At 42.5% G+C, this 15,536-nt stretch overlaps 1 protein-coding gene across 1 annotated transcript; it reads left to right on the forward strand.

Moving 5' to 3' along the window:
- The first annotated feature begins 420 nt into the window (after positions 1-420).
- LOC115394951 (moesin-like) lies at positions 421-15,039 on the forward strand. The gene is made up of 13 exons (XM_030100271.1): positions 421-683; positions 8,206-8,289; positions 8,418-8,513; positions 8,646-8,920; positions 9,000-9,083; positions 9,506-9,652; positions 9,728-9,824; positions 9,904-10,067; positions 10,191-10,321; positions 10,407-10,567; positions 10,671-10,763; positions 11,993-12,223; positions 12,297-15,039. Exons 1-13 carry the CDS (start codon positions 672-674, stop codon positions 12,459-12,461), a joined length of 1,740 nt encoding a protein of 579 aa, XP_029956131.1. The 5' UTR covers positions 421-671; the 3' UTR covers positions 12,462-15,039.
- The last annotated feature ends 497 nt before the right edge of the window (positions 15,040-15,536 follow it).

Consider the following 15,536-nt stretch of genomic DNA (forward strand, 5'->3'; position numbering starts at 1 on the left):
ATCGCGAAAAGAACACAGTGTTAAGCATTTAGCAAGAAACATCAACAACAAAACTACACAGCGAGATAAGAGCAGTCAACTTGAAGGATTGTGACGGTGTTTGTCTGAAAAAGTGTAAATGTTGTAGGACTGGACGGGATGATATAACCTCTTTTATTTAATACTGCGAGAAAAAAATATTACAAATGTGAATCATGGAAGTTTTTGTGTGCGCGCGCGCGTGTGTGTGTGCGCGCACGCGGGGCGGGAGGCGCTGCGCTGCAGCCATGATGATGCTCCTCTGCGGGCGGAGTCTGCTGCTGCTCTCTCAACCCTCTCGCTCTCTCTCTCTCTCTCTCTCTCTTTCTCTCTCTCTCTCCCTCTCTCAGTCTGCCTGGCTTGCTATCCTGTCATCGGCCTGGGTGTGGTTTTCAATTTTTTTTTCAATTTTTTTTTTTTGCCGTCAGGGGTACCGTTAGCAGGAAATCAAGCTCCAGTCCATTTTACTTTAAGGCGAAACAAAGAGAAAAAGGCGCACGGCCGTGGAAAGCTCCTCGCAGGCGGACACAAGGAGACGGGAAGGCGTTGTTCTGATGGGAAAAAGTTTTCTGCTGGTTCCGCTAACTGCTCGTCTTATTTAATAACTTTTTTTTATACACACAAATCAGAGCCGGACGTCAAAGAAAGGAAAGATGCCGAAAACGGTAAGACTTTGACGCATATCATCTTTTTTTTTAATTCTTTATTTCTCTGATTTATTCAACTAAAAAAATATATTTTTTAATTTATCCCCATATAAACGTTGTTGGTCGTAAAAGTCGCCTCTCCGGTACGTTTTTACGATGTTTTAAAATCTGTTCCATCCTTTAAAGTCTGTGGTACTTTCCGTTAGGAGCGTGCGTGCGCGCGCGCTCCCGCCGCTGTGCGTTCTGCTAAAATTTTTTCTCCTTTCGTCAAATCATTTATCCAGACGTCTTGGCAGAAAACACGCGCCGCCACAAAGTTTTCTCCACCGCGAAGCTGCCTGAAATCTCACTTTTTGTTTTTTTCTTAATTTGTCGGGACTGGGCTTCGAGCGGAAGTGTGGCCTGCAGTAGCCGCCGAGCTAGTCGGTCCTCCTCCCCGAACGGCCTCCCTTTTTCCTCCAACTGTCATTCAGACCAGCTGTCTGCCCGAATCTCGAGCAAATGGAGGCAAACTTAACAAGCGAGGGGGGGGGGGTGTGCGGGATTTACTGAGCTACTCTCTGCTCGAATAGCTGCAGCGAGCAGTGATTTCTCTGCTGGGCTTGATGGATGGGAGCTGGTACCGGTGCAGCTCTGCACAAAGGAGAGCAGGGGGAACACACAAAGACCAGTCCTCTATCCAAACAGGCACAGCCCAGTGTCTCTGCTCCTGCCTTCAGCATGCAGACAGACTGGAAACTCGTTCAAACCCACCCTTTCAGGGCTCCCTGATGCAGTGTTGGCTACACAGTTGAGATTTGAGGAGAATTTTTTATTATAGCATGGAAAGTCTGCAGGCATGGCCTGAGATTCACTGTAGATATTCTCCAAAGAAAACACACATGAAATAATCAAGGTTTTCTAAGTATGTTTAAGCCTTACATTGCACACAGTCATGATCAAGGCTTGATTTCAAGAATTATGAGATTATCGTGGTTTGACTAAGGAGCCCCTGATAATTATACATTGATCTGTGTATAATAAGGTCAGTTTAAGGTTTTTGGGGCAATTACAATGCTTTAACAGCATTTGCATGCTCAGTGTCTTATTGAACATGGCTGGAACATTTTGTAAAGCACAGACAGAATTAGAATACGAGTCTACGACCTGCTCCCTTCCTGCAGTATTGTTTCAGTTAGTACTTCCTCGATAATTTTTCCAGCTGTCAACCCAGGGTAAAAACTGTGACGCATCCTGCCTGGCATTTAAAACGTGGACTTTAAGAGCCGTCACTAAACCTTTTACGATGAAAAAGAATTCCCCGTTATTTTACATTCATTTTGAAAAGAATAAGAATTGATTTTGTGAGTCAGGAGAAAAAACTTAGAAATACATTGAACTAGTGATTTTTATTTATTTTTTTCATCACCAGTGAGAATCAAGAAAGCCATTAATTTTTAATGCACTACACTTCGCGCCAAATGTCTGCAGACTGCATGTTGGGGGCTGCTAACCTCAACGTCACCGGTGCAGTGGCCCACAATGTGTGCTGTCACCTCTGCAGCTGCATCCGGTCACCTCCACAGCAGCTTTCCTGGCGGCTCTAACCTGCTGCAGGTACACTGGAGAGTGCAGCTGTGCGTCGTGGAGCCTGTCACCTGGTTACAGCATTGAAAAAGGGAAACATGCAGTGAGCAGATAACATAATTAAAGGGAAGTAACCAGATGTTCTCAAAAAAAATAAACAAATGGCTTGTCAGCGTTGTGAACTGTAAACTGGATTACCAAAAGACAAGTTGCTCTTTATGTGATTTATGCTGTAATGTAAAAGTACAGATCATTGCCTGTGATAAAACAGTTTCAACCAGTGATTATTATTATTTATTTTTTTATTTTTTTTAGTTTGGTGCCAGCCTCCCCTCGTGAAAAGCCTCAGGGCTCAAATCATCATATCAATTAAATGATTACAAGATAAAGCTGTGACTTAGCTTGTTACCAACCAAAATGTGCTCCTCATGAGGTGAATCAAAGCCTCTGACCTCCAGCCGTCGGTAAACAGGCTCCAAAAGCAACACCCAGATGTTTGTTTCTTTTTGTTGGGCTTGATTCAGCAGAGAACGCCTTTGAAACGAGGAAGCTATTTACACTGATTCAGCAAATGCCCCCAAAATGTGCTCAGCGACCAGTGAAAGCTGTTAGTACAGATTAGCAGTAAACATCCTGAATGAGCTCAGGGAACACAAGACTCAAGCTCTCAAAAACACTCGCTTGACGTGCCGCTGGGTTTTCGAACCCACTTTATTTATCCAGTGTTTAAGTTCTATTTGACGAAGGCTAACGTTTCACCAAAGCAGTAATTATTGAGAAACGTCGCCTTTGCTGTGCTCCTCCTGGCAGTGCTCGAGCTTCCCAAGGAAGTCATGTTATGACTCAAGGTTTCTGCACTTACATCAGTTCCTTTCTGGTAATTTCCTCGCCTGCAGCCTTATATGGACTTTCACATCACAGTCTGGCTGTTCTCCTCCCAGCTCCTGCCCGGCGTGGTCCTCAGATGCCATGTTCCACTTTAGATTGCATTTTAAGCTGCAGTGCTGGGTTTTCACTCTGTACTTGTGTTTTTCCGCCTTTCAAGTCTTGTTTTACAACACACATTTTATGACATCTCAGGTGTTTACTAAGCGTATTTACATGTAATCAGGATTTTTAACCATCTTTTATGCAGGAAATGCCCTGTTTACATAGATTTACATTCTAAATGTGCCATTGTTCTAAATCCTTTAACAAAGACTTGTTTAATGTTTAGTTTACTGCCAAAATTTGGCAAAAGGAACCCTTATTATTTTTCCTGCTAACTAAAACCGTCTCATGGCTATTTCATTGTTACAGCGTTCTTTAGAAATCAGGTTTCTGTGTTAACTCACAGCACTCCTTTTCAATCCAAAAACTGCCCTGAGAGGCCGTCTAGTATCACATGAAACCACAGTATAACTTACCATTCAGCCCAGCATGCAGAAGCCATTACCGATGCAGTTTTTCCTGTTAGGAGGACCAAACCTTTAACAAGTGTGGCTATGGAGACGTGGTAAATGGAAAGAGCTGGAGGTATGCAAGCAGGGGATTAAATGGGTCTGTGGAGCACATAGCGGAGCAGATTAACAGTCTGAAGAGGTGGAGGTGCTGGATGAACTACTGTAAAAACTGAAGGTGTTTTTACCTTTTGTCGCGGAAGCTCTGAGAATATCACATTTCTGAGAGTGAGTATTGTTTATTACTTTGTTGGGACATCTGATCTCAGGGATTTATTTACTATCGTAGATGCTAGAATGTGTAGTTTCAGATGCCGTAATGGCACAAGATGTAAATTAATCTTTAATACTATTGACACTTGTTAGACTCCAGTGTTCCGCACAGTCTCAGTCAGCTCCTCTGAAAAGAATAATATTAGTATTACAGTGAGTTTTAGTTTACATTATCAATGCACAAAGCAAACCAGAGAGCTGGCGGTTTAAATCAGTGCAAGTCTTCTGTTTTTTTAATTCAGTGGTCCAGTCTGATGCTGTCTGTGCAAAAGCTTATTTCTTACCCAGCCAAATATAGCAGGTAAGAGTTACATTTGACTAACTGTGCCTTCAAGTTAGTATCTAATCTCCATGTTTAAGTATGTGAGCAATGCAAGCTTTAAACTTTAAAAAAGGCTCGACAGTCCATGGTAGTTAAGATAAAATAGTTTAGAATCAGGGAGCTTCACTGGCCAATATATCAGTTTTATATTAACTTAGTGATATGAAACATCATATAATCTAAAATTGTAAGCGATATTGGATGTGATACTTGATTTATTTTTGTATTTAGAATGCGATGTGTCACCACCACTTCCCTTATTTAAAAAAAAAAAAAAACATTTTTCCCATTTCTTTTTCATAATTCAATCTAGGTGAATCATAATTTTTGTTGTTTTAGTATTTTATTATTGCTGCTAGTTATTAACATGCGACTAGTTTGTGAAAGCATCAATAATTTTGATGTTATAATATCAAAATTAAAGCTGTTGGTCTGTCATACTTTATTTTTTTTATTGCAATCAGGTAATGAGATACTTGAAAAAAGACATTTCATTCCAATAGAGATGATGCAAATGGAGGAAGATATTTTATTTTGTTTTATTTTATTGTGATTTTTTTTTTTAAAGACTGTCAAATGTAATCTGGTGGGAGACAGTCATGAAAGACGTTTCTCACTTCCCCTTGTGTTTAATGTCCTCTGCTCATCCTCTCCGCCACCTCCTTCCTCTCACTTGGGTTTCACTCTCAGCTACGGCGTTTCGAATACAGACAGGCTGAATTGTGGTTTTGGGGACTTTTCTCTGCAAAGTTTGCATGTTGTGTGACTATTTTCTCCCTCAGTGCATATTGAAGTGGACTCTATCTTGCCTACAGCTGAATGTGTGTGTGTGTGTGTGTCCTGCTGGGATTGGCTTCAGTTCCCTATAACGGAGAGCAGGTTAAAACCCAATAGAAGATGGACGGATGGATGGTTAAAGGAGTTCATGTTTTTGGCCTGTGGACTGAGTTGTTAAAACTCCCTTCTTTTGCTGCTGTTGAAACTTTTCACATGATGTTTCTTTATTGACTTCCGACCAGAAAGTAGCAGGGCCGCTGTGCTCTGTTATGTTTTCACACATGATGGTGTGAAAACGCCACATTTTCACACCGACTCTTCAGCATGAACCTGGACGTCGGCGCGCCTGAGCTCACATGTGAACGCCGCCCCTCCACCTGACCGGACTCACTCTTCAGTGGATGGTCGCTGGTTTCCAGAAGGATCCAGTTTTTCCTTGTAGCTGTTGACCTTGTAATAGATGAGTCATGACTCAGACACATGACTAAGAGTTATCAAGCACAATGCGAACAGTTACTAGAGACACGCATGAACTGTTTGGCCTCTTCTGAGATAAACCGGGCTCATCAGGAGATACGGCTCTGTCCCCCATACGTGTGGCCGCAGCAAGTCGACGGCACGACTCCCCTTTGTTTCTAAACTGACTCGGCGTTATCTCCTTTGTTGTATTGGCTCGGCTTGAAAGGATCTCGGTCATGAATAGCACGCCGAGATAACGCCGCTGTGGGAAAATGAGGGCGGTGACTCCGACCCGCCGCGATGTCAGATGCTTCCAGTGACTTTTTATCTCCGTGTCAAGTGGTTTCTGTCGCATGTCTGAGACTCAGCGTAATAGATAAAGCATGCTGGACCACCCTATCAGCATCGCTTGTGCTCTTTTTGCCACTGCCCATGTGAATAATGTCAGCTTTCTTTGTCTCAATCATTTTTATTTTTGAAGCTGTTAATCATAGTAAAATGTTTATTTTAAAGTTATTTTATCACAAGTTAATTTAACTATTATTGTCAAGCTATCTTCATTTTTTCAATGCTTTAATGTAGCAGGCAGCTAATTTGTGAAAGAATTTGCACCAACTCTTCAGCCTGGATTAAAAACAGTGTTTTCAAAGTTGTGTAGTGATTTTTGGCTTTGTAGTTCAGTCAACCATCACGTCTTGGTAGATCCTTGTTCAAATACCTTGAAATAAACATTTAGCGGAATGAAAGGTCGCCCGCTGTACCTGTAAACCACAGCCAGAGAAAAGAACAGAACAATAAAACCACAATGAGGGAAGTACAGCTGATCTGTTTGATCCCGTCGCCTCAACGGCAACGGCGTGAATAGTTCATGGCCCTGATAATTAAATCCTAAAATGTATTTTACATTGTGTCAGGGCGTCTTGCTCACAGATCTCCCTGTTTTATCTTGATTTTCTACTTGACTGATCGAGTTTATTGGGGACATTATTACTGCAATTAATATAAGAACAGGCCTAAAATGATAATAAATTCAAAGTGGTGAATTAATTCCCACCGTTTCAGCCTAATATCATCAATCATGGCATAGACCCTGTATTTACCGCAGAGGTCTTCCTGATCTTCATCTGTTCAGTACGATTACTTGTACCCATCCACGTAAGTGAGGACAAAGCACATGGAAAAGTTTAAAAATAACTCAGTTTTAGACAGTTGGTGACGTTCAGGATCCTCAAAGAAAACCTCACTTGACGTTGGTCTTTCAACAGGCCAATCGTGATCGAGTACGGCCGCGAGGCAACAGTTGGTCTTTCTGTCCTGCTTCCAAAACGTAAAACTGCCCCGTGTTAAAGAATTTATTTCTGGAGTATTGTTGTAATGGAAAGACACTGCATGTGGGTCTGAGTCGGGTGTTTTCGAGTGTGTGCTAATAATAGTGTGTTAAGTGTTGTTGAATTCTGGCCATGTGGGACACACCCTGACCAGGCAGAACATTTTCTTTTTTTTTTTTTTCTTTTTTTTTTTTTTATAAGTGAAGTTCCTTCTTTCTTCATGCGAGATAAACCACTCCACCTCAGGAAATGAAACTGCTCACACACCCGTGAACCCAAATGAAAGCGTGCTCGTCAGAGTTAATAACGGTCGGTTTGGAGACAGCTGTAGGACCAGACGGGAGGTTTCACTCTTACTCTTAAACTGCTGGGGATGACAGGAAGCGACAGAGGGGCAAGTGTCCTGAGCAGTAAATGGGGTCCTGCTGACATGGATGGGAAAGAACGCAACTCTAATCAGCCCCGCAACTGGGAAATAATGCATACCATTGTTGTTCGGGGTAGGCGTGGGCCTCTGCCTGCACAGTTATTTCCCCATGCACATGCATGCTGCTGTTTTCCCTCTAAAAAGGACAGAGAAAATGAGATTCCTGCACGCTCGCTACATGCAGTAGCATTTTTGTCTCTTGGCAAACTGTGAAGCAGATCTTAAGGTTAAATAAATGTATCTAACTGTTGACATTATGACTCTGCAGAAAGCTAACATTTAAGAAGGAGGAGGGCTTCATAGATGGAATACCAACGGAAATGGAGGCGCCCGTCGCAGTCAAGTTTCCATTTTGTTCTCACTCATTTGACTGCGGCGGATAGTTCAGCGGGTGACACATTGCTGAATACATGACAGGATGTAGATGACTCTCATGAGAACGCAGTGTTTTAGCGTGCAGGCTTCTCATGGAGTAGCCACCAGAGGATGTGGTTACTTCCTGTAGATAAGTTCTATACTGGGGCACAGCGATTGCCTCATATATAGGCTGTATTGTGAGGCTGCGAAATGGGGTCGGTCATGAGTTCTGCTAGTGTCAAAATATAGTAAATAACATGGTGATGTGATGGCTGCAGAGTGGAACAGGGATGTCTTTGGGTCTGTGGATATACTTTGTTGATTCGGTGGAGTCAGAATGACTAAAAAATCCCTTCTTGATTTTAATGTAAAATCAGTTGATTCTACGTTTTTAGGACTTTTTTTCTTTCTTTCTTGTGCACAATGTAATTTTTTTGAGAGCTCAAAGCATGAGAAGTTAAAAACATGTCTGTTTTATTTCTTTAGTCTGAATTAGATGTCCTTCAAATCCAGTTATAATATCATTGAATAAAGAGAAAGGCTGTTCCTGTATATTGAATTGTGTGGTTTTTTTTTATCCTCCTCCTTACAGATTAGTGTACGGGTTACCACAATGGACGCTGAACTGGAGTTTGCCATTCAGCCCAATACAACAGGGAAGCAGCTCTTCGATCAGGTATGAGAAACCTATCAGTATTATTGGTTTTTGTTAAAAAAAGTAATCTTAGGTACAATACATCTATTTCTTGAAAATCTTAAGTGTGTATAATAAGCTCTAAGGAGTGCTTCTTCTGTCGTTTGAAGGTGGTGAAGACCATTGGGCTGAGAGAGGTGTGGTACTTTGGGCTCCAGTACCAGGATACGAAGGGTTTCTCCACTTGGCTGAAGCTCAATAAGAAGGTGCGCTCACCGCAGTCTGCCTCGTAGGACTCGCCGACCTTTCTTTGTCTAGACTGACCTCCTGTGTTAAACTGAAGCCTTTTTTATGGAGGGTAACCTTTGCCCTCAACGCTGTGTCATCTGTATTTTTAGGTGACAGCCCAGGATGTGAGGAAGGAAAGCCCGCTGCTGTTCAAGTTCCGTGCCAAGTTCTACCCCGAGGACGTTTCGGAGGAGTTAATCCAGGATGCGACGCAGCGGCTGTTCTTCCTGCAGGTGAAGGAGGGGATCTTAAATGACGACATCTACTGCCCCCCGGAGACCGCCGTCCTCCTGGCCTCGTACGCCGTGCAGGCCAAGTACGCCGACTACAACAAGGAGGTCCACACGCCGGGGTACCTGAACAGCGAGCACCTGCTCCCTCAGAGGTAACGGCGGCCCCGGCGGCTCGTGGCGCTTTCAGCCGGCCGAGGCGTTCACTGACCCCCGACACTCTCGTCTCCTCAGGGTTCTGGATCAGCACAAACTCAACAAGGAGCAGTGGGAGGAGAGGATTCAAGTGTGGCACGAGGAACATAAGGGCATGATGAGGTGAGCGCCGCTGTGAAGCTGCAAAACCAGTTTGAGGAGAGATGGCTTACCTCCTGGATTTTCAAACTCTTACTTTCACATCTGGAACCAAAAACATACTGACGAGATTGTATTTATTTTGTATCAGTTTTGTGAATATATTACAGCAAAAGTGAACATCAGTAGATTTCAGAGCAGAAAAGATTGAAACACATTAAATAAAAGCTATAATCTGCAATTTGCTATTAATATGTTGATACTAAGATGCTCTTTTTCTCTCCTTCTCCATCAATTGTTGAAAATCTGTTGAAAATCGATGACCAAAGCACATAAAAGCTTGGCTATTAGTTAAAGCTGCCGTGTGGTTCTCAGTGTGTAGATTACTGTCTAATGTGCTCCTCAGTCAGTCTCTGAGGCATCATTTAACAGCTCGTCGTCCACAGAGAGGAGTCAATGATGGAGTATCTGAAAATCGCTCAAGACCTGGAGATGTACGGCGTCAACTACTTCAACATCAAGAATAAGAAAGGAACAGAGCTGTTCCTGGGAGTCGACGCACTGGGACTGAACATTTATGAGCAGAATGACAAGTGAGAGATCCACAGACATGTATTTCAGTTTGACTTTTGGTCACAGCTGCTAACTTTTCCCTCCTTCCTCCACAGGATGACGCCCAAAATTGGATTTCCTTGGAGTGAAATACGAAATATTTCCTTCAATGACAAGAAGTTTGTGATCAAACCGATCGACAAGAAGGCCCCTGTATGTGACCTCCGGATTAAAGGTCGTTCATGGTTTCACAGAAATGTGGTCTTTTGACCCAAATGTGTTTCCGTTGCAGGATTTTGTATTCTACGCTCCGAGGCTGCGGATCAACAAGCGCATTCTGGCTCTGTGCATGGGAAACCACGAGCTGTACATGCGCCGTCGCAAACCCGACACCATCGAAGTTCAGCAGATGAAGGCTCAGGCCCGAGAGGAGAAGAATCACAAAAAAATGGAGAGGTAGGACACTCACGTAGGATTTGAGGGCGTATGAGAGTAAAACTTGAGGGTCATTTTCTCTCTTTGCAAATGTGCATGTGATTAAATACATCATCGTTTCCCTCTTGATTCTGCCTCCATTAGAGCTCTGCTGGAGAACGAAAAGAGGAAACGAGAAGCTGCCGAGAAGGAGAAGGAAAAGATTGAGAAAGAAAAGGAGGAATTAATGGACAGGTTAAAGCAGATTGAGGAGCAGACGAAAAAAGCTCAGCAAGGTGGGGAGTCTTCCAGACGTCACGAGAACCTCGCCGCCCTGCTGTGATGGAGTTTGACAACGTTTTACTCGTGCGATGGTTACAGAGCTGGAGGAGCAGACGCAGAAAGCTCTGGAGCTGGAGCAGGAGAGGAAGCGAGCTCAGGTGGAGGCTGAGCGTCTGGAGAGCGACCTGAAGAGCGCCGAGGACGCCAAGATGGCGCTGCTGCAGCAGTCGGAGAACCAGATGAAGAACCAAGAGCACCTGGTCAGTGAGCACCAGACGCCTCATCTGATTATACTCTGACAAGTAGTGTGATTTTTCTCATGCTTCATCGAACAACATCACAAAAAATCAAATGTCCTTTCAGGCGACAGAGTTGGCTGAACTCACTTCAAAGATTTCCCTGCTGGAGGACGCCAAGAAGAAGAAGGAAGAAGAGGCGGTGCAGTGGCAACAGAAGGTGCATTACTCTTTCCGAGTCTGACTGTCTTTACTGTCAAACAGTGGACTGTTTTCTAAAAAAGGAAAGAAAAAACATGTTCACACGGCTCCATTTAGTGTTCCTTCCTCCTCCTTTTTAAAAGGACCTCGCTCTTTCAGAGCCACCGTGTGGTGAGAAGTGATGCAGCCATCTCTCACCACGTTATTTATTTATTTATTTTTTTTAATGGAATTTGGTTTTGAGATTTCTCTGGTTGATTTTGCTTCGTCCCACAATTTAAAGAGATTCTTGTTGGTTTAGTTCTCTGTAGTTACTTGAGTGAGTGTGTGAATGTCTTCCTCTTTGTGTTCCTCTGATGAACTGGTGAAGCCGACCCTCCCCCCACACTTAGCTGGAATACACTCCATCCCCCCCTCAACCCCGTCTTAATGCAGCACCCATAGAAGGCTCCTGAATCTTGATTTGCACTATTGAACATTCATCTATCTTCTGTTTGGCTTTATTGGGTTTAGGATCGCTTCAGTCGATAACGCCTGACTGTGAGAGAAGGGAGCTTATCCAGGGCGTGAATGCTCCTAACTTCTTTTCATGGTTATAACGTAACGGCCAGCTGTAACGTGCCGTGAGTTAAATGGACATTCGTGATGAATTTAAACCGTTAACGGCAGATAAAGTTCATCACCCGCCCTCTGCTGCTCACGCAGCCTCTGCACAGTGACCCGGTCAGGACCGGCATTCCTGGCTCTTTTTATTGTGTGGATTGTGGGGAGAGGGGGTTGGAAGCCCCTTTGCTCGCCACATGTCTTTTTTTGGTGAAAGTGCGTGTGTGTGTGTGTGTGTGTGTGTGTGTGTCAGCCCGGCCAGCCCCTTTTGGTCAGTGTGACTCATGCTGTTTGTGGTGGCGACTCCAGTCTGTGCGCGGAGGAAATCCTGCTTTACTCTTTGGAGCCATTATGATGCTCTGGCTCATAACAGGCCGCTCTGCTAATTGGTAGTTTCCACGTTGTGCAGTTTTTGGCAAACGCTCAGGCGACATTCCAGCTTTTACTCATAGCTGGATTTTTTCCAGACGAGTTCTTTCAAGTATAATTCGAATCTTCCCTGCATTTCCTGTCTGTGTTTCCTTCGATAAGTGTGTGAGAGTTATAAGGAGGGGAGTGAGGAACTAAAACAGGAAGACAAGGCTTAGCACAGCTTGTAAAATTCAGCCCTTCACTCCACCGCTGCTGGTTCTTCCCCCCCTGCAGGCCACCACGGTGCAGGAAGACCTGGAGAAGACCAAAGAAGAGCTGAAGAACAAAGTGATGGCAGCTCACATTCAGGAGCCCCTCAACGCCGAGAACGAGCACGACGAGAACGACGAGGACAGCGCCGAGGCCAGCGCCGAGTTCACCGCCGCCGCCACGTACAAGGACCGCAGCGAAGAGGAGAGGATGACCGAGGCGGAGAAGAACGAGCGCCTGCAGAAACATCTACTCGTGAGTTGTCGGCGATTTGTTAAGGTTGCGGCAAGCGGCGCGGGTTTTAATCCCCCGGCGATTGTCTTCCCAGGCTCTGAGCTCGGAGCTGGCCAACGCTCGCGACGAGACCAAGAAGACGGTGAACGACATCATCCACGCGGAGAACATCCGCCAGGGGCGAGACAAGTACAAGACCCTCAGACAGATCCGGTCAGGAAACACCAAACAGCGCATCGACGAGTTTGAGTGCATGTGAGGTGGTGCGTTCGGCGACGCGAAAAGCCCACGCCGCGGGGCCCCCCCCCCCCTGCCTGGACTGCAGTTCTGCCTCACTCAAGCTGTTTCTCTCTCTTTATCCAAATAAATCAGGTCCTCGACATGACGCGTCCGCACAGGCACAGCACAATGTACAAATATGGATCTGGAAAATTCCATTTGTTATCATTCCTAACTTTGAATTTAGGCAAATCACTGGTTGAAAAAGGGACATACTGTATTTTATTAGCACATTCCTCACAACGGGGTTTATGTAGCATTTTAGCAAAAGGGCTCGCGCCGCGTGTCAGGACATCGAGCAAGCATTTTTCATTTCTTTATATTTAACAGAATTGTACCGTGATTTTTAAGTAAATAAAAAAAAAAAAGCGCAGAATCCAGTTCAGAAATTGACATATCTCTGCTGTACACATGGTCGTCTATTCCTCCCATCATGCATTTCTGTAGTTTTAAACCCATCTGCACTGTAATCTACTCGAGCAAAAACATTTCCAGTTGACTGAAGTGTGTGTGAAGGGCTTCTAGAGCAGTATTATTGTTGTTCCAATCTGAACTTTGACCGTTTACTGTGTTCAGATTCTTCCTTCTGTTACCAGTCATCTAGTATTCACACCCCACACACAAGGTGACATTAAAAAACTGTTTCCTTAGATTTTTTTTTTTTTTTGGTCTGGTTTTGCATTTTTTCTTTCAGTCAGTTTGAAACTAAAAAGGCCTTGAAGTGAAAAATCTGCTGTTAAAGCACTAATGAGTAGATCTGTTAGTTTTCACCAAACATCCTGCACTGTAGACAGTAAAACAATAAAAACTCCACAAATAAAGCAACTTACATATCCACGTTTTCTTTTTTTAAATGAGCGGTTTTCAAAGTGTGGCTGGCTGTCCACTGGGGGGCGCCAGAGAGCTTCACTGGGACAATCTGCATGTTTTTCCCCCCCATACAGAACAAGTTTAGAAAAAAGAACTAGTCACAAGATAAAGTCCTTTATTATTTTATTAAAACACTCATTTTTTTAAGATAATATATTGGAACTGTGTTGGTGACAAACGTTATTAAAAAAAAACACAAAACTTTAGTATAAAACCAAAATGTTATGATCTAAAGACAATTCATAAAGAATTGTCACAGATTCATAAGTATTTGTGGAACCGTCGGTCTTTTTATTGGCTTTTCCTCCCACACTTTGGAAACCCCTCAGTTTATATCAACCTAAAAATAAAAATGTTTTCTCCTGCTTTCGGTCACATAACAAAGGGACAGTTTCTCTCAGCATAAATTTAAAAAAAATAAACATTGAGGACGGTTAAAGTTTCACATGCAGAACAGAACTCTGGGGAGAATCTGTCAACAGTTTAAGATGTTTGTTTTTGAAAGGTTTGTGCCGTTTTCAGAGAGCAAGTGTCTTTCAGTTCAAACAGCTGGCGAGCCCCACTGTAGATTTATTTACCTTGAGAAGTTTTATTCATCTGCTTCTAATTTGGAATTCAGCTCATGAGAGGATGATATTTTATGGTCTGAAACTTTTAAATTTGCATTTATATAAGTGGTGCAGAATAAGGAATTCTCACAGGCTGAGTTGTTTTTATTAGAATGAAGTCATCTGCAAAGGTGAATATTGTAGTTTATTATTATTATATTCAGTTGTTTTTTTTTTGCTTTTAATTCCCCTAAATAAAAAAAACCCGCATGAATTGAAATCATTTCATTAAACATGTACTTTCTTTACCCAATACATGCATTTTTAAAATACTGCATTTGTTTAATTACATGGGTGCATTTTGTTATTGGGATTTTTCAGAAGTGAAGCTATGTGAGGTTTGACAGCAGAGAAACGCATTTGAGGATATTTTTATATCAAAGAAGTTTTGTTTGTTTTTTTTGATGAAAAACTACTTTTTGAAGATTGTGCTTGGATCTAATTGAACAATTCACTGATGAAACAAGCATGTCTGTCATAGGACCAGTGGAAACGTCAGGTGTGAACAAAGGTTATCATTTACACGGTATAGTAAAAGAAAAGTGTAAACCAGAAAACAAACAAACAAAAACAAAAAAACAGTGCTTCCTTGTGCCATTGTTCCATTTTATTTTATCATTGAGACTTGCAGAGGATTTTGCTTGTTCATAGATTTTTAGAAATTTGTGTAAATTAGGGTTTGAAAGATTTATTTACACTATTTTACAAGTTGAAATTGTATTTTAGTGATAAGTATTTTTTTGAATGAACATTTGTACTGCGATGCATTTTCATATACAGTATTTGCCCCTGGTTGTGTATACTTCTGATCGGGATTCCTTCATAATGCTGCACAGTGTGTGTGTGTGTGTGTGTGTATGTGTGTGTGTTTTCTCCCCTGTAGCATCATGTCTCAGCAGCCTATTTTCAACTGAAGATATCGTGTGTGGCAAATGTATCGGAAACATTCAGCTGAGTGTTTTTGTCCTGAGTGGATCATAATCGAGACTGTAAAAATGACAAACAGTGCCTTTTTTCCCAGTTTATTCATCAGATCTTGCTGCTTAAGGTATTCCTCTTACCAACAATAAAAGTTAGATTGAAATGCTCTTGTCTCTTTTCTCCATTTGTGGGCTGTGGGAAGCACTTATTTCATGTCTCATCATGAGCGTCCAGCAGGTGGCGCCCTGCAGGTAGCAGCAGCTTCAGTCACAGGTGGAAAAAGACTCCTGAGGATTTGTACTGCAGTAAAACTAATGCCTCGCTGTTTTAATTCAAATCAAATACAAGGAAAAGTTGTTAAATTTGAGAAAAGTAAATACACGATTCACTTAAAAACACTTTTCAACTACATTCAAAGCAGATTTCATAAAATGTGAAAGCGTTAAAAGAAATGTGTCTAAATTACAGAAATGAACCGATCGGCTAAAAAAAGGTGTGAATATTTCAGTATTACTGGAACTTGAATTGTGACATGCTCAGTAGAGATTTACACACTAGATTACATTTTATTTATATCATTTTTACCTAAAATATAAGTGAAATTTGATTAAAAAACACTCATAAGCATAAGTATCCCCAAAACACTATTTTAATTA

The sequence above is a fragment of the Salarias fasciatus genome, chromosome 10 (assembly GCF_902148845.1).
Source record: "Salarias fasciatus chromosome 10, fSalaFa1.1, whole genome shotgun sequence".
NCBI classification, from domain to species: Eukaryota; Metazoa; Chordata; class Actinopteri; order Blenniiformes; family Blenniidae; genus Salarias; species Salarias fasciatus.